Source organism: Geospiza fortis, unplaced genomic scaffold (genome assembly GCF_000277835.1).
Source record: "Geospiza fortis unplaced genomic scaffold, GeoFor_1.0 scaffold130, whole genome shotgun sequence".
Taxonomy (NCBI): Eukaryota; Metazoa; Chordata; class Aves; order Passeriformes; family Thraupidae; genus Geospiza; species Geospiza fortis.
This window is the reverse complement of record NW_005054300.1, coordinates 14,669,449-14,695,704: the sequence shown is the minus strand read 5'-3', so window position 1 is coordinate 14,695,704 and position 26,256 is coordinate 14,669,449. Positions and strand designations below refer to the sequence as shown.

The following is a 26,256-nucleotide window of genomic DNA, read 5'->3' as shown; positions in this document are numbered from 1 at the left end:
TGGGTTTTGCACGAGTTGTCCCTATGTGTATGTAGGATTAGCAGGGAGGTTTGCCTTTTAGTGAGGCAAATAAAAATCGTTCAACATTGGCACATTTTAAAAATTTCTTAATGGTTTAGCAGGTTTCCTTTGTATGCTTTAGATTTCAAGATCATTTAGGAGCAAAATAAAACACACCATCTGGAATGTATTGTGCATCAGGGTCTTTCCAGTTTATTTCATTATTGATTCATGTCAGTCAGCTGTAATGAGTTCATTGAAGTACTTGGCAGAATCAGAGTTCCCAAGTGGCTCTCTGAATGCCCAATTCTACAAGAGCTATCCTGGTTTAGCTAACTGAGTAGTATCACTATAGACCCACAGTTTGAGCAGTATTTTAAAGAAACCAAGCTATCCTAAATAAATAATAAACTTTGCCTTTGAAGCAGTAAGTGCTTACAGAAAGATGTGAAGCACAGCAGAGGCCATGCTCTGGATGTATCATCTGATCATGTACAGAAGTGGAAAACCAGTGGATTTTTTCTGTTCTTATGCTAGCTCAGAAATGCCATCATTTGCCTATTATGCAGCTCTTAGTATGTGAATCCATCTCCTTTCCTTGATACTCCTTTGTATTCAGCTGTTCTTTACATATATTTTTGCATCTTGAAATGCTGTATGTGAATTAAATTTTCAATCAGTATTCATAGAGGATGTTTCAAATCTAGTCTTCTACCTAGATTCCAGTTTGCAGACAACATTTGGTATTGAAAGACAGATCAGATTATGCTTTTTCAAAAGTTTTTTAGGAATGCCATTGTGATCAATGTCTAAAGTAAAGCTGGAGGCAAAACAGCTCTACAAACCTGCGAAATACCAGATTTTTACGTATATCCTTCAGAAAGGGTTTCTGTGGTATCTTTTTTGCATGCACAGGACAGCATAAGAAAAGGAAGCGCGTGAAAAGAGTCCATTTTGCATATGGAAAGAGCTACATATTATTGAAAAATTGGGGGAAGTACAGATAGGAAATAAATAAATTTTCAATGAATCTGTATAATTCAGTGATGTATAGTGCTTTATTATGCTATATAAAGATTTCTTATGTTCTGACTTGAAAACTGTACAGATACAAACATCAGTGTGTTTTTGGATGCTCATTTTCATGTAGATCCCCATGACATTTTTTCAACACTGTTTTGCAAACAGTAGCATTTGTGTAGATACTTGCTCATGAGCTACGTGTGCTTTATCAAATCATATGTATTGCTTGCAACTCTATACAAGAAACTTTCTGATAATGGTAGGACAGTTCTCCAGGTGCAGGATTCTACAGAGTGGAGAGACTCTTCCCAAGGGAAGAATGATTTACAGGTGACTTTGGCAGTGAATTTTAACCAAATTATTTCTGTGCGTTGCCAAGTTTGTGTATTTTGTTTATAGTCTAAGTGAAGGTAGGCTAAAAGGGTTGTTCGACAAAGATAATTTGCAATGGAAGAAATAATGGCATGGTAAATTTTGTTGTTTGGTTGGTTGTTTTTTTTAACCACAAAGTTGTCATAATTTGAGTATCCTAGCTAATTTTCAGATTCAGAACTTTTTTCCTTTGGATAGGTTGCAGTCTGAAAAATTGGAGTGCTACAACAAGTTAATGTCTTCCAGTTTTATTTAGTAAAGACTCAATAACACTTTACACACTTAAAACCCTTATTCTGTCTTCTGTGATAACAAAGCCAATTCAAATAACTGAAATGCCTTTAATCATGTACTTGTATGCTTATGAAAAAAGAAATATTGATTTTATGATCTGACTATATTGAACTAAATTGCCTTGATAGGATTGTATTGTTAGAGGGGGATTTAACATAAGAAATATGATCTTGGCTTCACATTTGCAAGAATATGTGAATTAGGAACAATCAGCCTTAGATTGTGATATTAATGCAAAGTTATTAATACAACATAATATATGAATTTGATAGTGTCTTATTATTGAATCACAGAAATTAAAGATGAAAAGGTCTTTTAAACAATGTTACTTCCTTTTTCTGACTGCGTGTTTCATCTATTTTACTGTACAGAATATCAAGTGATAGAAACTGTGTGATTCCTATAAATTCTATTATCAGGAAGATTTTTTCTTCATCCTTATCCCCTGACATGCCTTTTAGTCTAAGTTGCTGGTGATTTTGTACTTTTTTTTCCAGAAAATAATTTGATAAATATACTGGGGTAAAGAAGAGAGGCAACAGATGTAAATATAGACACATGCGAAGCTCAGAGAACAAATCTCTTCAGGTGGTGATTAGTGCAGTTTGGGAAGGGTTTCTTTTTTCCAGTGCTTGCTCAAATTCTGTCCAGGTCCTGTTCCACACACGTCAGTTAATTTTGGATAAGACTTGTGGTTTCAGTATCAATGCCTGGTCAGAGAAGAGTATTTCCAACAACTCTGGTGGAATTTCAGCTTTCTTGTTGAATCGGAGAATGAAATTGGTTTAGAGATAAATGAAATTACTTTGGAGAAAAATTGGATGTGTCTTATTAAGGTAGTTAAGGTCATGGTGTGAAGCCTTCTGCCCATCCAGCAAGTGTTCCTCAAGATGAAGCTTTAGTTAAAAATCTGTACATGAAAACAATATTTGTTTTAATGCCCTGTAGACTTCCTTGCCATAATCTCTACAGAGCAGCTCAGCCTGAAAGCGTATTTGAATCTGTAGAACACTTTATTCCTTTTGGAAAACTTAGATAGTTTAATGGAATTTAGTTAAACTGACATGAAGAAGCCTCTGATAACTTGGTTATAGGGATACCACTTTCACTTTGCATTAATTTACTGGATTTTGGTGCATCTACAGGTTGCAAAGCTCCCTTGCTCAACACCTTAAATTTGCAGTCATTTGCAATAACTTTATCAAGTGTTGTGCATTTCTGCCATCTATTGGTGGAATCTTTGAATGCACATCCAAATTCTACAATATTTCTTACAAAACTAGCATCTTTTATAGAGCTTTGATGTATTTTTTGGTCATTTTACTTAAATTGGGCATTATTTTATATATAATGGAAGCCAAATTCTCTAAAATTTCCTAGAAGAACTTTATTTTAGGTATGTGTTCATGTGTACTGCTTTTATATATGGTAACATTTCTTTCTGTACTTCAAATGCCTTCAAACAGGTGTCAATGAATTTAATGAAAAGAGTTTTGAATGCTCAGTGTGCTTGGTGATTTGTCAGTAATCTGTCATTGAATGGACTGTATTACATTGGCATTGTATTGAAGACATTTTTTTTTTCTTTTTTCTAGACACTTTAACCACTTCAGGTTTCACAGAGCATGTACATTTTGATAGGGCCCCAGTTAAAGTAATACTTCCCAACAGGCATTTGAGTTGCTGCAATGTTAAGGCCAGAAGGTAACCTTGTGACAAGTATTTATTTGCCTAATGCAGGGTAGATTTTTATGGATATTGTTGCATTCATTTATGATGATACTCTTCTCCTCTCTCCTCCACTGATGAGAAGTCAAACAAGTAGCCAGAAGACACTGGAGCAGAGCAGAAACACAGGGACAGCACTAATTTCAAGTGTTATTAGTGTCTGTCATCTGACATGCATAGAAACTGTGCTCTTGCTTCCCTACCTCTGTGAACTCAAAGAAAACAGGATAATTTAAATCAATTGTTCCCAGTCTGCCTCTGTCTGTGAGTGGTACTTAACATTGCACAGAAAAATGACCCCAGTAACATTCTGATTTCAGTTCTGCCCTGATGGGGAGGGGTGATAGGCAGGGCAGTATCTTGATTTTTTTTCATGTGTGAATGAGTGGCTGGCTTAGCCCAAAAGTAGTCCTTGTTTCTGAATTTTGAGAAGCTGTTGAAAGCTAATATCATACTTGATAACAGTTATATAGCTTTAAAAAGTGGTTCCTACTGTACTTACCAGGCTGGATGGACTAACTTGACCTCTTTCATCTATAACCTGACTGAGCAAGAATGTACCTTCAGTGGAAGAAAAAAAATAATCCAGTCCTAAACTTACAGTTAAATTCATGCAAATGTTGCCTATAAATGAATGCATATTGTTTGTTGCCATCCTGCTTTACCTGGTTCCAAGCCCTGCTTGTCAGTAACTTACTCCCTTCAGTACCAAGAATTTCATCCTCATATATCATTGCTTAGCATTATAAGGCAGAATATTAATAGAAGTATTAAATAACTTAGGTCAAGAACACATTCCTGACAAGACTTCCAGGGAAGACATGCCAGATACATTTTAAGACTCCCTGGGGTTTAGTCCATTTAATGAGTGCCATGGCAATGCTGAGTAAATTACATCAGTACTTATAGCTCTGTCACTCAAACATGTCATTTAATGGAAAAGCAAATGGTATATGATGCTTTTCTAAATGTATACTTAAAAATTATTACTTATCTTGACTACTCAAATACTTTGTAGTAGAATTCTTTGTTTTGTCTTAGATTAATTAATAGGCTCATGGTTGTTTCTTTTAAGCTTATGGAAATAACATAAACTTCTTTCTGGAACTTCTATAAACTACATGTGCCAGACTTGCCTAGAACCAACTCTAAGTAGCCCACAGAGTTTTAAAAACTATTGGATGCAAGTTACCCAGACATGATGACTTAGAAATGTCTGGCTTAACAGATGTGTTTATTTGCATTCTCCTTAGTCTTCTTAGTCACATTAGGAAGGCAAGTATGCAGTCATTACATGATTGGCTTTTTCTATGTTCTGAAATAAAATATACATGGGAAACTTCTGCTTTTTCTCCATTATTACTGAAATGTCCACCATGTTTCTAGTCATGCTATGCTACGATTAAAATGTCTTTGCAATGCAGTAAGTCTGTGGTTGGTTAATATATTCCATAAATGTTTTATTCTTTTTTGTGTTCTGCTGTTTTTAAATGGAAAAATATATTACTGTTTTGGCCTGGATTTTTTTTTTAAGAACAGTAAACATTATTAGTATTTTCATTTAAGTGACCTGAATTTGAATTCGTAGTAAGATTTCCTTGTCATATAACCAACCCTCCCTTCAGTGAATACTCAGTATTCTTTCAGGGTTATCATATTTAGAACTTCTACAGGTATATTAACGTTCTTTAGCATATGTTTTTCAGGTACTAGGCTGTAAGCCAAGCTGGTTTTATGTATATTTTATACAAAGGAACGTAAGCAGCTAGACTTTTCTTTAGCTTGGTGTAGCCAAATTATCTATTGTCATCATTGCTTGGTGTTCTATGTCATGTTTTTTCTGGACATCAATCATAAATATTAAAGATCAGTCTGCCAAATTTAGTGATTGAGAAACACAGAATGCTATTTTGTTGTAGTTTGGCTGTTAAATTTGAAGTTGTTTATAATAATGAATTTCAACTTTGCTGAGATTTAATTCAGCCATACTCCCCTCTAGGTTAATAACAGGATAGTAATAGCAAGTATAAAGGATTTATGCTGAAAAGCAAATCACTGCAATTTCCTTTAATAGCAAAACATTTTGCATTTCTTAATAGATATTACATAATTTTCTTTTCTCCATATCCTTTTTCTGTTCAGTTAAAATATGTTCTCAATAACTAGATGTTATGTGAAAAAAAAAGACTATTTTCTTTTTATCCTGCTTTTTATTATCAGTTTCATTACTTTATGACTGCCCTTGGATTTTCTCATGGTTTCAGTGGTCTTTCTGACTCTGTAATTAAGTTTGTCTGCTTAAATGAAGGCTACCTGGACTGTTGAGTTTTCTCTTTAATGGAATGTGGAACAATACTGTAAAAGGAGAGAACCCATTCCCTCGAACTGCTGAGGGACCCCATAATTACTTATTCTGTCTTTGGGCATTTGTGTTTACTTGAATGAGGGGCAGTTAGAAATGCTTCTTTTAGTGTCACATTATCATCAGTCAGATGATTTCCAAATTTTCTTGAGCTATCTACAGCATGTAACTGACTTGCACACTTTCTGTAATGGTAATATGAGAGATTAGATTGATTTCTATTTTTTAAAAAATTTGACTGGTTCTTATGTCAGCTGAAAGACCAGTTCAAAATAAAATTTCATTTCTTGGCTCCCAGGTGGTACATTAATATGTATAGTTCTTTGTAGGCATTCAGTCTAGTCTTTATACACGATCCCGTAGTTATTCCCCTGATAGCTTCATCCATTGATTTTTTGACTGTATTTTTAAAAATATTTTGAATCTGAGTTGGTTTGTTGCTGAGTGGGATCTTCTCAACTTTGAATTTTGAATGCTTGTTGTTTACAAGCAACTTTATAAATAATATAATTGATTTCTGCCTAAATCCAAAGCTAGAAGTCCCTATACCTAGAACATGACAGTTTACATTTTGGCATTTTTAACATGAGTTCCATGATTTCTCATTACTCTTTTTGATCTTTGGGTCATTTTGCATTTCTAATTTCTGTAACACTGCTCAAAGGAACTATTTTATCTTCTAAACCCTGGACCAAAAGTACTGCAATGTCCATGTAGTTCTCATTAATTCAGCACATAGTGTGCTCTGTGGTGCGTGAGTCTGGGTTTATGTGGAATTAAGAAAAGATGCATTATTCAGTTTAAGTAATTAAAAACCCCAAACTGCACAGCTATGTTCCTCCTGACTTTTTTGCAAGACTGAATTAATCAAAGGCAAATCCTTTTGAGACTGGAGTTGATATAAACTGATGCAAAGATAGTTGGGCTTTCACTAGAAAGATTAGAAGTTAAGAATTCCATATGAGACTTGAGAAAGTTCTTTTCCGTCTGTTTTTTCTGAATATCAAAGGGCTCTGATGGAACTGATGTACTCACCTGAGACTGGAGGTTTATTTAAACTGGATCATTCATATCCTTCCCGTAATCTTTTGGTAATTATCTCACTTTATAGATATGAAACTAAGAAAAGTCAAGACAGAATTTGATTAAGATTTTCCACTCCTGTTATCATTCTACATTCGAAAGGGGAAACTTCATTAATATGGTCATTTACATGCCCTGCTTGACCATCACCTGAGTGGTCCAAACCCCACTGGGATTAGGAAAGATGACTTCTTGTGCTTCAGTGCTCCATATCAATATGAGAAAAGCAGTTGGTGCGAGCCTGCTGCTGGTAACACCAAGGCTGTGGGTTTGGTCCCTGTATGGGCCAAATACCTGGGAGTTGCACTTAATCCTGGTGGGTCCCTTCCAGAATATTTTGTGAATCTGTTAAGTTTTGACCTTCCTGCTCATGTGACATTTCAGAATTAATAGTTGGATGGCTGAAAATCTGTTCCTTTATCCACTCTTCTGTCTTTACAGTTGCAGTATTTTGCTATACGAAGTCCGACAGCATATAGAGAAGGAAAACTTAATAAAAAGTCAGACAGCATGTAGAGAAGTGTTCTTACAGCTGAAATATTTAAGGCTTTTTCTGAAGTTTTGAATTGCAGGATATTTATACCATATTGACTTAAGTCAAGGGAACAGTATCCTTCATAGTTTGTCACATTTTGCTACTTGTTTCACATCAATTTTTTGAATGCTTGACATTCTCAAGTACTTGTGTGTTTATACTCTTTCATTATACAGGGCTTACACTTGATTCACTGCTGACCCACAGATATTTAGCCTTCATTAAACTTGTTATCACCTTCAGCAGTGTTTAGTATCATACTGTCTCAAATTCTAAATGAAAATAGAAACACATCAGAGCAATCTGTTAAATGAAGGACATATTTCTGCACCACAAAAACATCTCTGAAGTTATTGACTCTTCCATAGCTACTTGCAGTGCAGTGGCTCACCTAATGGATTGCCAGAAAGTTTGCCAATAAAGCTAATGATGCTCAGAGGTCAGGATATACAGGTTCTTTAGATCTGTCTCCTTTTTTGTTGCTGTTCTTAGTTTCTTCTGTTCAGGGAACTTTTTAATTTGTAATGGTGTTAAAGAAGATGCTGCTAAACTTGGGAGTGCATTTTTGTTCCATTCAGGCATTTAGTTTTTAATTGTTTATGTAAAAGTCAGTACATTGTATTTATAAATTTTATATAGTTATTAAAGATTTTTTTTTTCTAAATCTGTCTAGTGAACTTCTCTGCTTTGATATGTATAAAGGGATATGAAGTGAAAAAATTGTTTTCTTGGTATTTTAGGTTTCAGATACCTAAGCTTGTCTTCAAAATTGCATTTACCAGAAGCAGGTTTTCCTATGATATCTCCCCAGATGCGCTTTGATTCAAAAGCTGAATGTTGGAAAAGCAGTGTATTTAACATCATAACTTCATTTGTTTGTTGCTAGTAAATATATAACATGAGGCAAATACAAAAAGAGAATAATGCATCTTTTAATTTAAAAATAGTGTTAAAACTTGGAAAAATGAGGGCTTCTACTTAAGTAAAACTGCTATAAAGCTTTCTTTCTAAAGCCATTTTATTGTTGCAGTTATAGGTGACTTATACAGGGAAATTATTTTGCCATCTTTTAAAATTACCTTTTATAAAGTAAGGCAGATGGAACTGTGCTACATAGACAGGTTTAGTACACAGCATTTTGTTAAGCATTATCCTTCAAGGAGTGCTGGTTTTATTCAAAACAGTAATATTGAAGCATCACTGTGGATGTTTAGCTGAAATGAATCAGCTGTCTATTCTCTGAAGTGTGAAGTTCAATTTGAAGAGGTTTTGCATTAAAGTTGGGATATCTAGCAATCATAATCTTCATAATCAAAAGTAAATTGTTGTAGTCCCTTAGAAGCATGGATGACTGAGAGGAAAATGCTTTTTGAGATTTCTGAGGTACTCAAAACTCTCCAGTCATTAGTTCTCCATTATCACATAGTTAATCTGCTTCTCTGCGGAAATTATCTGTCATCTTTATTGTCTTCCTAATTGCTGATTGTGTTTTTCTTTGATCAGCCCCACACCATGTGGAACGTTTTCCTACAAACCTGAAGGAGTTTTTGTGAATGGGTGAGCTCATGGTGCACTACAGAGCTACACTGGTGCCTTTCCAAGCCCTGTGCAGGCAGCAGTTAATGCCAGTCTCATTCATCCACCCTGCAGGCCCTTGGCCATCCAAAGTGTCATTTGCTTGAAGACAGGGAGTAATTGCAGCTGGCGCTAGGCTTGGGGGTGTGGATCATACTTGCAGAACCTAGCAGAAGGTCTTTTTTTGCTGAGAGCTAGATGGAATATTAGTAGCCAAATAGAGCACTGACATTGCGTGCTGAAAGTGATGTGAGGATTATTTTCACATTTTAACAGTTTGCTCACTTTTACTTAATTCTGTTATGGGATGCTTTTCTCTGAAGTTAGTCAAGGGAGCCAGTGAAGTTCCAAGTATTGATTGCAGTGTTGTGACAGTAGAAGAATGAATCACAGCAAGATAACTATAAAATCCTAATATGGTTTGAATACCTTCCACAACCTTCACATTCATTTATTTCTTTTTCAAAATGCAGCCTTTGAAAATCTTTCCTATTCAACATTCATCTTCCCTGATACCAAAAATCCTAAGTCCTGGAGGGGTTCTTACCAATGTATGTATGTTAGGGGGTGCTGTAGGTAATGGGTGTAAAAGTTCAATTTTTAATTATGAACAGAAGTGATTAGTTAATTATGTAAGTAAATAAATTAAAATATTTTATTAGAAAATATTAAAATTTTTGTTGTAGATATATAATTTATATATATTGTATGCAATTTCATTATTTGAAATTTAGATACTTATTAAAGCATACTTAATGAAGTGTTTCTTAATGGATAACGTTGGGACAATGCTAACTTTGAAGAAAAAGTTATTTTCATAGTGGCTAGTGTGCAGGCAATATATGTCATGATAGTGTGGCAGTCAATGAACATCTGAGTTTCTACATGTGTAATTTTGTGAATATAAATTAAAAGGAGATGGGATCCTTTATAAAGCAAATGGTATGATTTGGGTTTTTATTATCTGTTAAATTCCAGATTTGTTTTTTTCTGTGTTGTTTCACTTTCCTTCCTATTGAGGGCAAAGTGCAGATATCAGCACTGTAAAAGCAGAAACATCTGGAAATATCATCTCAGTTCTTTCATGTTCACTCTCACCTGGGAAATTAATCTACAGAAAATTGTATATCATTGCATGTGGGGCAGATCCTGTAAGAAATAAGCTGCATTCCATGGAAAATAGCCAACGATACATAGATTTGAGGAGCAGAGTCTTTTAGGAAAATTTCAGAAACCTACTTTACTAGGCACTGGCTCTAATCTACTCTGATAGTGCACAGAAATTTCACTATCTTCTCTTATTGAATGGGCAACATCAGCCTTTAAGGGAAAGCATTTCTGTGCATCTGATAATGCGAGAATTTTCTTCTCAGTAGGCAGATCACAGATTTTCTGTCTAATGTGGATTTGAAGAGTTTTAAATGCTCCTTCCTTTACTGACTTTATTCTTGACTCTTAGTAATGAATTGACACTTGAAGTTCTCAGACCTCGTATTTAAACATGATGCACTGCTGAGGAGGTGAAGACTATTTTTTAGATTGGGGTGAAATAAGGGATGCTGAAACATGGTGCATGGATCTATACAACAATTGTGTTTGCAAAAAGAAAAACACCATAATCTTTAATTTCTGTGGAATTTTATGAATAAGTTCTTAATCCTACAGCTGGTCTGAAATACTCTGTTTATTGTTTGTACAATATAAATTTGCTCAATATGCAAGGAATCATTCTGTACATTGAGTAAAATGCTATTGCTTCACCAGAACAAGCATAAATATTTTTTGAATATTTGTCATCTATCTGGTCAGAAAATAGAATTAATGTTTTTTGCACCTGGATCATAACCACATACAGGATTTTGTGGTGTATCATTTTCATAACTGGTTTCTCATAACTAATTTATCGGCATGTATCTGCTCATATCCATTCTTTAACTATTTTCTTTGTGCAACTCAAAGGCTAAAGTTCCTCACTAATGTATCCTCACTGAAGAGGATGCATTATATCATACCAGTTGATTAGAAGTGAAATACCTGACTCCTTGTCAAGCCCTATTTCATAGCATGCTCATTGTTTCTTTGGCAGTTATGGCCTGTGCCTTGTGACTCACGGGAGCAAAGACAGGCAGAATTGCAAGGCTTTTTTTAAATCAACCTCCTGCAGCATGAGTCAGGCTTTAGATCTGGCCTTTGCCCTTCCTTTGCCTTTGTTCTTATCATTTGTTCTGCCCTATGGTTACAGCCTCTCAAAATAGCATATTCCTGATTTTAGTGCAATTTGTTCCTGATGAATGCCAGGGAAAATTATATAAGATGCTAACTTGTGATTTTTCAGGAAGGGAAACCTCTTTATATTGAGTTGTAATGGTCACTTTAGAAAGCAACCCCCAAATTTCCAACCTCCTGTGCAACCTTCTTTGCAAGGTTAGCTTGCTGGGGTTTAACCTTTTATTTTAAGGGTAATTTTGCCTTTAGTAGCACCATCAGTAAAGTGAACAATTAATATTTTTCTCCCCAAATCAAAGAATTAAAAAAGGCATATTTTCCATCTATTTTGAATATGGAATCACAGTATCTGGAAAGGATTACACAAATGTAATATTAAAAAAATAGAAAAATGAGAGCTGAATAAATTAGTTATTTTTTAACTCTCTTTTACCCACTAGGTCAATATGAATACTGGTTATTCTTCCCCTCATGGTTTCAATCTTTTGTTAAAAATGGCACCAACTTTGGTTACTTTGGTGGGGTAATACTTCTCTTGTAGTATAAAATGTTTGCAAGTTAATGCTCCCTGGTTTTATGTAAAGATCTGCTCTTCATTTACTACTGGCTATATCTGTGCTTTGTTTGTGGAATATGACACAGTTGTTGCCAGAAGTGGTGTAAAGCAGGAAAGTGAATGTTTACATATTGAGTAACTGGTTTTATTCTTGCTAATGCCAAGCTTTCTGAAAATGGTTTAATAGCTTAAGACTTTGAGACTAGGAGGTAAAAAATAAATAATGCAACTACATGCATTTTCTCAGGAACTCAAGGTTGGGTTGTAACTTTACCTTCTAAATAATTTAGTGAGATTAATGAGTGGTAAATTCTTGGCAGAATGAGCATTATTCTGGTTTTGTCATAATCCACAGATGTTGCTACAAAGCTATACTAAAAGGTGGTTGATGACCAACCTGTAGAGCTTTTAAATTCAGATGTAGCAGGTTTTTTTTCCTATGAACAATACTTTCACCATTTTTGAAATAGCAGCAAGGAAAATTTTATGAGCCATTTTGTGTACAGCAAATGGCTTTTACATTGTCGTTTCAGAAGTAGCACATTGTCGTTTCAGAAGTAGCAATTTAAAAAAGAGGGAAGGTAGCATGTGGAAATTCTGTGTTCACTTATTGTAAATTAAATTAAAAATGAATTTCCAAGGAGAGAATAGTCACAGGATATAACACAGTTATTTTTCTCTGCATCAGGTTTCTCCTTGGCAGGTTTCCTTGTGTTTTGTGGCTTTTGCAGGTGGAGGTTTTGAGCACAACTATAAGCAAATAGCATCCCACAAAAGCACAGCAAATCAGTCACCCATGTCTAACCTGTGGTTTAAAGGACAATAATTTGGTACCCACTTCTGCCCACTACAGTTGTTTTCCAAGGCAGGATCTAATCTTTCCTTGCTCTCCTTCAAGATGATATTGCAAGTACCTAGTCCCTGCATAGCCAAAGGTAAAGTGGAGCTTAGCTGCTGACAAGTCTTGCTTTCTTCTTCTGCATATTTAAGCTTGATAGCTTCACATTTGGATGGACTTTGAAAGCAAGTTGTCATTTAATCATAGCAGTACTTCCATAATTACATAAATCTGTTTTTGTGACAAGTTCAAGAAGGGTCATGGAATGATGTCCTTCCAGGGTATGCTTCTGTAGAAAATATGAAAAACTTAACTTGTAAGTAGCTTGGATTCATTGAAGGCAAAATAGGTTGTTAAAAGTTTGGATTAAATACTTCAGATCGGCCTGCAGACATTTCAGGTACCGCTGATAACACAGGGCTTAGGAGTTTTAGGTCTACCTCAGACCAGGGGGCCAAGGACCATGTCCTTCATAGGAGTAGGAAGCAGTGATAGTCTACTGATGACACCACCTTCGTGTGCTTAATTGGACTCCAGACTTTCAGTCAGATGTTCATCTAAGCTAGAATACTTAAAAGGTAATACTTTTTCTGGATACCTGAAAAAAAAATTAATCTACAGAGAACAATTTTCTGCAATCTAACTTTACATCTAATATAAAAAAATTGACCAAGTAATAGATTGATATTATAGATGGTAACAAACTCTTAATGTCACTGAAAACAAGAAACTGTCTTGGGTAATCGAGTTGTAGAACAAAATACTGAAAAAATAGTAATTTGGAAAGCAGAAATGTCTGCACAGGAAAGTAATACCAGTAGCTTTGTGTGGCTGGCTGTGATGTTAAGAATGCTTCTCAGCACAATATGCCATCATGCTGCTGCTGCTTAAATTTCTATACATTTTTTTAAACTTGTCGAGCCGGTTTATTTTAGATTTAATCCTAGTTTGTGTCATTTAATTTATGTTTTCAGATTTTGATGTACGCAACAGATTAAGCAGTGCACTGACCAAAAAGAAATTAATAAAAGTCTGGCTATGCCAGGAAGCTGAAGAGTTTAAAGAATACTGTCCAATTGTTAAAACCAAAATAATAGGTTATATAAAATAAACAGCTTGGCTCTTGCTATTTATTACTTAGGTCCTGTTTTCCTTTAGAGACATTCCAGGCTTTCAAGGTAAATGGTTTCTACACCCGAACATTTGCTGTGCTAACTATAAAGTACACTAATGATAGGTTTAAAATTAGATAATAACAAGATTATAATACTAGTCAAGAGGAAATACAGAAAGAAAGGAAAACAGTGGGCCTTCTATGGTAAAAAGTTAAATAGGACGTGCATTCAGTTTGAGCTGTACAAGATGTGATTAGTAACACAGATAAGTACCACCCCATTCAAATCTTTTCAGTTGCAGAGGAGTGATTCAAGTGCTCAGAGATAAATCTTGGATGTTTGTCACATGCAGACATAAACCCCGTCCCTATGGACTCAGTGAAACCTGACTGTTGTGACCAGTGGGAACATAACCAGGTTGTTTGGAAGAACTTAGTGTTAAAGGTTACAATGCAAAGGACTCACAGAAGTAGCTTGCTTCACTATCTGCATGTTACTTATAATTTGAAATTTCTGTGTACTACAATCCCCTTTATATTTGGCAGTCCACCCCTTAATAACATTTCCAAAATGCTTTGAAATCCTCTGTATTTCATGTAAGCGCATGGTGCAGCCTATTTTTGTGTCTGCTTTGCACTGCACTCCAGATGGCATTGCTATATTTGTGGGTCTTCTGAGGCAAAAACAAGGGGGAAAAAAGGAAAAGAAAAAAGAAATGATGAGCATATTCCTCAAAACGAAGATAGCTTTACACAATGAAGTTTGTGTATTATGCTCAAAGCAGGAAAAATCATGAAGAAAATCTATCATACGTAATGGAAGATGATGTTTACTTTTAATTTGTAGAGCTTTATTCATTGAATGAGGTGGTAGTTGACTGAACAAAACTCCAGTTTTGTGAATATTCATAGAGCAAGTCTGCTTGACAGAGCTATGGACTCTATTCTTCGTGCTCATGCTTGATGGCTAAATCGTTTTGTTTTGAATTATTTTTCCTTCAGTAAGATAGTTGTCATTAACTGGGGTTGGAGGGAGGGTTGTTGTGTTTATTTGTTGGAGGTTTTTTAATTTCATCTGGGATAAATCCTGTAAGAGTTTGCTGATTGTGTGCCCTCTGCCTTCTGCATACTAACTTTAACTGGAAAACAAACACGTGAACTTGCCAAAGAAACTAATACACAGTAAACAATTCCCTTTATGTACATATATTATAAGAACTATATTCTTTGCTAGAGTACTTGTTCATTCCAAGTGAACAGCATCATGTTTGTGGGTTTAGAATCAATGGGTGTGGTTCTTTGATGTATCTGAAAGAAGCTTATGTGGTAATATCCGGATAGAAGATGGCTTTTAAGCTCTAATACATCTCGGATCAGAGGAGCATCTGCACTGCCTGCTTGCTTCTGTGATTTGTTTTGCCTATCCAGTTTGTGATAGCCTGTTTTGTCAAGCTGAGTTTTGTATTTGAATTCATTCCGTTTGTTTCAAGCTAACGGAAATGAACCAGATTATACTGCATTATCTTTTGATAACAACTGGTAAAGGGGTACTTTATCTTGTGTCCAGTTAAACAAATCTGCTCCCAAAGAGAAGTTCTGTTAAAGAAAGGACTCTGAGCTGTCTCTCCGTGTTGACACTGAATTAGCAAAAGGAAGGGTAAATCTATGACCATTTTTGCTGTTAGTGAGTGCTGTGACTGAGGACTGCATCACAGCACTTCCTTGCAGTGCTTCTGGAGCTGAAGATACAGTCATGATTCCCAGCAAGATTTTAGTCTACCACAACCCTTCTGGGGGCACACGTACAGAAACATACAAAAGTACTAGAAGGCGTAAAAAATCTCATGGAGAATTGTTCAAAAATGGATATCGTGTCAAACCTGGACATAATATCCCCGAAAAGGAAGAGCAGCGCACTTTGCGAAACTCCTTGGTGTCTTGTTACAGGGTCGGCTCGTACTGGGGTAAGATCCACCTCTGAACTTTTTCTTCAGAACTGTTATGCTGTCTCTGGTGCTAATATTACTGTATCTTCTAAAAATGATATTCTGTTTAATTTTTCAACTTTTAAAAAAAAGCTGCAGTGTTTCATTTGCTTTGTAGGAGGAATTTTTTCTCAAACTTATGCAATGTAATTCTCTCTCCCCAGCAAAGGGGTTCATTGTTCACCTAGAATCAAATAATCCAGACTTTATTGAAGGATGGAATGTAATATCCTGCAGTGTTAGTGTTATCAAGAAATTTTGTTAGAAGCTGCTGTCATTTAAAAGGTGTAATAGCGAGTTGAAGGAATGTACAGCAGAAAGGTTTATTCTAAACTGGATTGTAGTTTTACTATTCTGGTCATAAGAGCATTGATTTTTTTCATGCTGAAGGCTATTTCCCCCACTTGTACTGTTGCATAATAGAGGTGAGGAAATGTATAAAAATATTTTGTCTGGGTTGGTTCCAAGGAATGACACATCCTTTTCCTCCCATTCTATTTCTTCTTTTCTTTTTAGTTTGAGCTTTCATTTTCAAGTCTATCTACAGGGAGTAAGATCTCAGAAAATTCTGCTGCACTCTGTGAAGATGTTCAAAATGGGATAATTTTGCATCCTAAAAATTATCCCTCCATCCTGTATCTCAAAAAAGGTTCCTAAATACGGATTCTGGGGCTTTTTTCTGACTTTAGTAAACCATGTGGTCTTAATGAAATCTAGGGTGGAAGTAGCCATTGATAGCTTTGATGAAGATCCTGTTCTGATAAATGGGTGAATGGTTTGTCAGGAATAGAAGTGGCAAACAGAATCTCTGTCTATTGAACCCTTACACCAATATTTTGGACATACTATTGTCTCTTAGAAAAAAAATAAGCAGCCTAAGGCAGTAAGATGGGGATTACATATATCATTGGTGAGAAACAGTGTAATGCTTGGTGCTGTTCTTGTTGATTGACCTCTCATGTCTAACGAAGAAATATCCCAATTCCTGTTTCTATTTATTAGAATCTCATTTAAATCATATAAGTTTTTTTTGGTGTGGGGGGGGATGGGTTGGGGTTTGCAATCCTGGTTGCTTCTGTATATTAATCCAGTGGAAAGCATCAGTTCAGCAGAGAGTGTGCAAAACTGTCTGACAGACAGGAAAATACCCTATTTCATTTAAAGTCAAATAAAGCTCTAAATAATACTGTTTACTTTGCTGTAAACTTTATAGATAAAATAATTTTCTACTGTAATTTTGGTGCTACTGGCTCATAGTTTATTGGCCATGTCAGGATCACGATTCTGTTCTGAAGAATCCATCCATTTTGCTGGGTCCTTAGTAAAGAGTCAGAAAAAAAGTACTCCTGCTATATTCTAGATGTAGCCTGGTAGTTGAGCATGGCATATCCTTCCTATTGAACAAATAATTTATTTCTTTAAAACTGATTTCAGGGGTTTTTGGCAATATGCAGCCTCTCCTAGTGACCCTTTTAAACAGATTTTGGTTGAACACCACGATATGAAATAATATTATGCATATATTTTATTTCAGTGTATTTTGAGTGTATTTTCACTGCATTTTGAGTGTATTTTCAGTGCATTTTGAAAACGGTATGTTTGCTGTGCAGGCAACACAGTTGCTAAACAAATATTTTTGCAGTAAGAAAAGAATCCTGTGGAAGAGTTGAAGGTTTATTTGAATCATCATGCCTACAACTCAGATTATTGTACTAGAGGCAAAAACTATTGACTGAAACACTTAGTCTCATATCGTTTAAGGAGTCTGTTCACATTGTTTGTAATCATAAAAGTTTTTTCTGGTCTTTATATCTGAATATCTTGGCTTTGTTCTAGATATTGCAGCTGAAATGAACTCCAAATCCTAAGCATATTTTAGTCATCCATTTAAAAGCAGAAGACTGAGAACCTCAAGAGGTCCTTTTATTTTATCTGTGTATTTTTTCTCTTATTAGAGAGATTTTCAAGATAAATTAAATATTTTGGTACTTTTTTTTGTATAATTTGTAGTATAGCAGATTATATCCTATTCTAATTAGATCCCATAATAAAATTCAAATGTAAAACTCTTTGCCAAGAAAAAGTTAAGTTACCTGATGAGGACAAAGTAGCAAGCACTTCCTTGGCATTCTGTTTAGCAGTTTACAATTAACTTTAACAGACAGGGTTATGAAATGTGCAAAAATTAGAATGGAGTTCCCTGTAATTCATAATACACTTACCATTTCTCAACTCTTGGTTGTATCATTTAAGTGTAAAACAGTTTTGTAGGGATTTCATAAGAAAAGAAATTCTTCTTCTCCACTTGTACAAAACACATTCCCAAATTTTGATAAGGAAAGAGAGCTGTATACATTTGTATATGTAGCTGAAACAGCTTTGAGAAAGGGGAAATTTTTGTTAGTGTTCCTGTGAGTGAATTTTGCTTTCTATTTTTGATGCATAAACAAATATCAACTGTTTCTGTTCTCAGTAAGGGGGTAGACCTGAAAGAGGTGACATGGTCCCAGTTGTGAGACAGTGGGTTTGAGTGCACCCTCAGCAGTGTGCAGAAAACACCAAGCTGAGTGGTGCAGTTGGGGTGCCTGAGGGGACGGGATGCCATCCAGGACCTGGACAAGTTGAGAAGTGGGTCTGTGGGAACTTGCTCAGGCTCAGCAAGGCCAAGTACAGGGTCCTGCACCTGGCTTGGGGCCATCCCCAGTGTCAACACAGGCTGGGTGAGGAAGGGGTTGAGAGCAGCCCCTGCAGAGGATTGGGGGTGCTTATAGATGAGGAGCTGGACATGAGCCAGCAATGGGAGTTTGCAGCCCAGAAAGCCAATTGTGTGCTGGGCTGCATCCAAAGCAGCATGGGCAGCAGGGCAAGGGGGGAAATTATACCCTGTTCTCCATTCTTGTGATCCCCACCTGCAGCTCTGCGTCCAGCTCTGGGGCCCTCAGCACAAAAAAGGGGATGCAAGACCTCTCCGTGAGGAAAGGCTGAGAGCTGGAATTGTTTGGCCTGGAGGAAAGAGGGATTTGGGGAGAGCTTATTGTGGCCTTTCGGTGCCTGAAGGGAGCAGACTTTTTAACAGAACCTACTGCAATAGAAAAAGGGATAATGGTTTCAGTATAACAGAGGGCTGTTTAGAATACAGATAAGGAATTTTTTTACCATGAGCATGGTGAAACAGTGGAATAAGTTGCCCAGAGAGGTGGTAGATGCCCCAGCCTTGGAAACATTCAAGGTCAAACCAGACAGGGCTCTAAGAAACCTGATCTAGGTCCTCATTGCAGGGATGGTTGGGCAAGATGACCTTGAAAATTTGTCCCTACCCGAACTACTGTATTATTCTGTGAAAATCGCGTAAAATGAAATATATATAGGAATCTAATAGGAGATCTTTTCGTGCCTAGGAAATTTCAGGATACTGGAAAGAATTAATTTACCATGTAATAATTCCTTTGGCTTTTATAGTTGAAAGCCAGCCCTATTTTGTAGTTAAAATGTCCAAGCTAACACTCTAGTGTTTTGTTTTTGTTTTCCTAATTCTATCCTCTCTCTGAAGGAAATTTTTAAAAATTTTGTGGGCTGCAGCAAATGCAGGACTTGACTGATAAGCATTTTCTTTTTCCACAAAAACACATTGAACCCATAGTATTTTTGGTCTATCGTTTGATGACTCGACTATTAAAATACAACTTAATCCTTATAAGGATTTGGAGATAGAGATTTTATTGCTAACTTAGATGTTTCTCAGGTTTCTTTTTGAAACATAGCAATGGTTAACTTGGTCTTACCATTAGCTTCAGATGCAGTGATAAACATTTTAGAGGCAGGGTGTTTTTCACTCCAGCCATTTTTCATAAAAGTTTATAGGGAGCAGAGTGAGGAAAGCAGCTGGATGAAAAAGAGCTGGAAGGTTTACGATAGCTACTAAGGATCCTCTCCTTCCCTTTCTAACCACATTCCTTTGGATAGGAGTAACAGCTGTGAGAACTCCTGGAAGTGGAGGAGAGGGATGTGTCTTTCACAGTTTCAGCAATGTGATCCAAAGTTTTCATTCTCTAATTGCAAATGGATCTGACATTTAGCATTATTAAGCTTCATTTTATTGCTTTTCATTTAGGTGCCTGAATCCATTTAGCAAGTTGTGATTAATTTTCAGAGTACCCACAGTCAGCAATTAAAAAGAAACTTTATATCCATATAATAGACAGGAATGTACTTTAACACTACTTAGGAGTCTTAACAAGGCAAAATATAAGATCAAATATTTTATTTAACAACTTTCCAATAATACTGCAGGAAAAACTTTTTGATTTAAACACATCATTCCAGGTGCACTTTTGAGGGGAACCTCTTATTCCAGTGAGATGATGAAAGTTGTGACCAGGTTTATATGTTTGCCAGGATCAGTATTTCCTTAAGTTTCTAGAAATAAAAAGTGGTTTCCTGCGCTGGAGTTGGGTAAAATAGATGTCAATAAAGAGAATCTGAGAAGAAGCTGCTCTGGATCTTCCTGTAACAGTTGCAATATCACATTACACAACTTTTATGTAACTCCTGGCTGTACTCTCTGATAAAAATTATCCCTCATGCTTTACTTTAATTTTATAAGCTGTGCATCTGTACAGTACAGAGTGTACTTTAATTCATATGCCAAAGATCTGCAGCCAAATCATTTACTATCAACATAAGACTATTTTAATAATTTAAGCCCTTAATCTTCTCGATTAGTTCCTCTTGCCCACACACTCTTTGTCTTACTGACTTTTTAGTTGTCTGGGAATTGCTATGCACGCAATCTGATTTCAACATAAAAATGCTATTTATTTGTAAAAATGCTTTTTAAAAAATAGTGATATGTCATGTATTCCTATAGTTATAGACTGATGGAAAGAATTGTAGTAAATTTGCCATTTTTAAGAGAAAAAAGTGTGATTTCTCTGTTTTCCTGCATGAGGTTTTTGAAACCAGAGTGGAGATAGGGTGCATTATTACTATGAAAGATTTTACGTCATTAAGGTTTACCAAATTTAATCAGGCATATACAGTCTACTTTGTCCAGGTTATCAGATCTCTTGCCCATGATCTGTTATTTTTCACTAAGCAACGTGGGAGCTTGGAGGACTGAGTGTTTCAGACCTGGCTGTGTCTTTGACAGCCTGAAAGAGAAGGACATGTGCACTGCAGCTGCCAACAGAAACCTCAGTGAGGTTTTTCCCCCTCAGCTTTCAGCCTGTGTGTTTCCTTCCGTTACTTCCTACATAAATTAACACTTTCTGGTGGGGTAAACCTCTTATTAGGGAAATAAATTTAAAAAAAATTGAGAAATACCTGTTAAGGATCCTTGAACAATTAAATATGGAAGAGCATTTCAAAGGTATTTGACATTTTGTATGTTACCTGTGTTGATTTAATTGATCACTATCATTGTGATATGCTGTTACAACTTGAATTATTCTTTACTATAACTTTGTTTTCTTTTACTGCAGGTTTAAGATTTTTAAGAGCCCTTAGACTGATACAGTTTTCAGAAATCTTGCAGTTTCTGAATATACTTAAAACAAGGTAAGACTTTTTCTTGGATGCTGATTTAGTTGCATTGGTGACAGAATGTAAATGGCTTTGATTTGGGGCCCTAGTAACATATGATTTTCTTTTCTGGAAAAACCCCTGCACTTGTTATCTATTCTTTAAGCCTTTTTCTGCTGATGAATGATTTGTCAGTGACAGCATCTTTTGCTACGTGATCATTTTAATTGATGTTATGTTTGAAATACCAAGCAAGGTCATGTGTTGATAAATTAAAAGCAGAATGACTTACATCACTTTGCACTGATCAAACATTGCTTCTTTTCATATAATCAGTCCATGTTCTGCTGTCTTGAAAAAACTGAAATCAAAATTCATTCAAAAGTACACAGTTAAAAGGTATTTTGAGAAATTCTCATTGTGGCTCTTCCAGTTTTTTTGAACTGAGCATCTTTTTTCACATCAAAACCATTAAATTTACACTGAGCTATCTTTATATTGTGTTCATTATCCTTAGTATTTCTTCCATATAATAATTAAAATATTCCAATTAACCTTCTGGCTTACTGGTTCTTTGGCCTATTAATACATCAATGTTGTGCAGGAAAAGCACAGTTTTGGACAAAAGATAATTTTGAAGGAAATAAGGAGAAACCTTCCCATGCCTTGCCATTGAAGACACATTGTTTTTCATCATTCTGTAAAATGCTGGAGGGGAAGTATTGACCACGGCTTCCAATAATTACTGTAAAATCAATTCAATTTTGAAAAGTCCCCCTCTCTGCACCAGTTGCTATGGATCTGTGAGGGCTTTATATGCAGGTAAATCCATTCCTTGCTGTGATAATTTGTAGCAATAAGAAAATAGGTACTGAAATTTGTACAGGTTCACAGTAAACAGCTGTTTCTTCAGCCCTTAACCTTGAAACTATTCTCTGTACTGTAAAATTCTCACACTGTCTTTAGTTGTGTAACTGGAAGGAAGCCAATTCTGGTCAAACAAAGACATCAAAGAATGTAAGGTGAAGTCTCATAGCTCAGAATTCTCAGTATGGGAAAGGAGAATAAGATTTAACATGCAGAACAACCCTGCCATAAGAAATGGCAGTCATTAGAGAAGCCCCATAAACTCAAAGATTTTGGATAAAAGCTAATAGCCCCTTCAGTACTGGGGGGGTTTGTGAAATTCCAGATCCATAAATGTGCATTAATCACTTTCAAGGTACTCGGAGCTGGTTTATTTAAGATTCACCTGTTCATTGAAATAACCTTTCTCTGGGGCAGAATTTCCTCTTATATTAGATATCATTATCTCTGTGATTATTTATACAACTGCCAAAATATCTGTAAACCTCAAATGTTGATTAGTGAAAGCCTGTAAAGCAAAACTTTCTTATATGAGCGTTTCAGTTTAGTCAGTTAATTTGTCCTTAGCAGTTCATCACTAACATCATTTATTTAACCGAAAAATTGTCACTGGCTCAAAACAGTTTTTTATGTCTCTCCCTGTTCCTGGTAATGCAACAGAAAGTCATGTCTGCTCTCTTCGTTGTCTTACTTAATAATCTGAAATGACCTGAATAATTTGGAATGTCAGCAATGCTCAGAAAACATTTATTTTTTTTTATGGATGTGTCAAATTAAAACAAATTAACAGAATGCAATTTGTTTTAGAAGAGTTTCTAGTTACAGCTGACATAAATTTGATTGTGTAAGTGCTTGGGGTTTCTTTTAATGTCTTGTATGAGTTTAGCTTTTAGAAAGTGACAAGCTAGAAAATTCATTTATTACTGCTACCTCCAATGAGAAATTTTCAGTGTGTTGTGAAGTACCATCAGAACTGCAGGTCACGTGCTGCACACACATTTTCTATGACAGTACCAGGATGCTCTTAAATTGAGCTTCTGGTTCCGAATTATTTTGCTATCCTAAAAAAATAAACTGTGCTGAGCCCTTGTGATTAATGGAGAATCTTAAAAAATTTTGTACAAGTTAGAGCAGTTAAACTACTAGTTTCAACAAATCTAGTATTATTTAAATGAAATTTACTTCCCTAAATTCAATCAATTATTTCAATTACATACTGTGGCCTTAGAATTTACTAATACTTTAAAGACTTATACAGTATTGTATGCTTTTGGCCTGCTACTGCAACATTATTTTGCTCAGGGATGGCAAAAAATCTTCTAGAATTAAGATATTTTAGCATTTTTTGCAGCCTATGTCTAAGGTTTTATTGAAATTTTTGACATTTTGTGAATTTTGTGAACAGAAAGACCAAGATTCAATGACAGAACTTGGATTGTTGAATTGGGATAGAAAATTCAGTATATCATCACTAGCTCTGAAATTAAAGTAGGGAGAAAAAAGTACTTTTTATTATTTAAAAATTCAGCAAAAGAAAAGAATTCTCTGTTTGAGGTGATATGTATTTATATGAGAAAGGTATGGAACTAATTTGACCTAGGCATTTCAGTGCATTTGGCATTAGTAACAAATAACAACTGAGGAGATGCAAAACTGATAGGGTATACTGGGCAATGCTGTGGTTTTAATATTTAGTGCAATTGCAGGGAAATGTTCTCCTCCTTTTCTCTTTTCTCCAGTAAAGAAAAACATTTATTGTAACCTGTAAATTAAAATTACTCCTGGAATTATTGTCTGAGATATGAGGATTAAAGGAACATGTATTATTTACACAGCGAGCAGAAGGGCCATTCCAAAACCTGGAATCCAGTGAAAGAAGCTGCACAGTGCAAAACCAGAGGAAGTAAGGAGACTGGCAAAGTGTTAGGTGATTATTAGAATATCTGGAAAAAAAAAAAAGCTAAATATATTTGAAAAGATCCTGTAAGACAAAGCAAAATTTTACAGTGGCACTTTAAAAGACTGTACTCTGCCAAGGACCCATTCGTTTCCCTAATTTGAAATTAAATTTATTTTACTCAAGATTTTTTTGTTCCCATGTTTTACAAAATTGAATTCTACACTTTTCAGTTGAAAAATTTATCTCCTTCATTGTTTTCTAATATTTTTCAAAAAATCTGCAGGGGCTTAGGCAGGGCTCACAGTAAGGGATTTTGCACAGATGTTGGAAAGAGCTTAAAGAGGGAGAAAATGTTTATGACTAATCCTTCATCTATATTTAGACTCTGGCAGAAACACAGGGAGTATTTCATAGAGGACAGACAAGGCACAGTGTTTAATAAATCTTCAAAAATAAAATGTACCAAACAAGTCATGAAAATAGTTACTATTAATGGGTATTACAGTGATATGAAGAGACCAACAGACACAATTTTTATCAGGAACTCCTTGTGTTCTGAGCTCAGGGGAAGGATGATATTCAGCCTTTGATAACGGAGCTTTGCATCAGCATCACTCCTATGATTTTATTTAATCTAGGAACCCATCAGTTAGGGTCCTGTGCTATAAATGAATGTTACCACTAAGAAAATAGGGAGTTTAATCAACCATAGTTGAAGAAAGAGAGAAATGGGGAGTATGTTGACATTGGTGAACACTAATGACAAGACTGCTGATATGCTATTTTATTTTTGAATACAGTATTCATTTCATCTGTCATATTACCCAGTCATATTCTATTTCTTGTACTCCCATGTGTCTACTAACTGTAACTTTTAAAATTATCTTTTAAGGACCTGTAGTGGTTAATTTTACAGGTTATTTTGTTCAGAAAAGGATGCATTTTTATTGTCCGTAAAGTGGTTATAAACAGAAACATTAATTCTACCACCAAATCACTACTGCTAAAACTGATAGTGATCTTTTTTCGATTTTTATAGTTTTTAATATATTGCTTTAAGGATAATTGTGGGGTCTTTTCTGAGGTGTTACCTTCTTCTAAATATTTGCAAAAGCAAGAATGGGTAAGATTGTTTAAACGCAGTCATACGTGGACAGCAGTTCCTTGTGTTTCTGTTGAATATCCTTCTTAGGACAGTGATCTTTGTGAGAAGAGGGGGAGCAGGTTTTATTTGTATTTCCTCCAGAAGATTTCAGAGTATGGTGTTTTCCTGCAAAACTGAGTGAGGTCCTTGTTTCAAAATCCCTTCTGGCTAGAACAGGGAAAATACTACTCAGTGCGACTAAAAAGCATTTGCATATGTTCTTGGTAGGTTTAAATTATACTTTTTTCTTTTTTTAGAGAAAACTGTGAGTGTGAAGTATGAAATACTCTAGTTTCATGTGAATTTTCCCTAAAGTTGTTATACAGGAACAAGCAGAATAATATGAAAAATACTTAGGACTTTACACAGGAATTGTGAAATACCTTAGTTCTTTAATTTGAGAATCAGTTTTCTCATGTATTTTTTATGTATTTACAAGTGAATAATTCTGAGTGTATAGCAGTGAAAAATGAAGAGGTGAGTGTACTGAGAGGCAACCAGATTATCTGTGAAAAAGCATTATTTATTTCTGTTACTTTGTTTTTGACTACTGATGTAGCTAAGGTTTCTGTTTGTCTTTCGGCTCTCAAACATTGGGACTTTGTTTTCAAGCTATGTAATTCATGAAAATGTGAACTCTCCAAAGGAAAAATAATACATATTACACATGAACTTTTGAGTAAGATTTTTAGGGAAGCTTTCTTTTGGGAAATAATCATCAGTTCTTGAGCCTAAAGTTTGCAGTTATATACAGGTACCTATGAAAAGTATGTGACAAATTCTAGTCTAAGCTCCTATTTGCTTTGTTTATTTCCAGTAATTCCATCAAGCTAGTGAATCTGTGCTCTATATTTATCAGCACGTGGCTGACAGCAGCTGGGTTCATACATTTGGTGAGTGCATTTGCAAACACTCGGTTGACTTTTATCTGCCGGACCGCGGCTCCGAGCTGCTTTACTGCTGCTCTCGGTAGTGCCGTACCCCGTCGGTAGAGTGCAATAACGAGGCATCCCAGCCCTCCGCAATAAGGAGGCATGCCAGCTCCAAGGAATAACGAGGCGTGCCAGCTCCCCGCAATACCGGGGCATGCCGGCTCCCCGCAATACCGAGGCGTGCCAGCTCCCCGCAATACCG

At 35.6% G+C, this 26,256-nt stretch overlaps 1 protein-coding gene across 14 annotated transcripts in view; it reads left to right on the top strand.

The window, feature by feature from the left end:
• Positions 1-26,256, top strand: part of KCNMA1 (potassium calcium-activated channel subfamily M alpha 1) — a 410,464-nt gene that overhangs the window by 229,546 nt on the left and 154,662 nt on the right. For all 14 annotated transcript variants that reach the window (XM_031062173.1, XM_031062129.1, XM_031062158.1 and 11 more), the window contains exons 6-7: positions 21,172-21,247; positions 25,940-26,015. In XM_031062173.1, the coding sequence (XP_030918033.1) occupies positions 21,172-21,247; positions 25,940-26,015 (152 nt within the window). The remainder of the gene's footprint in view (positions 1-21,171; positions 21,248-25,939; positions 26,016-26,256) is intronic.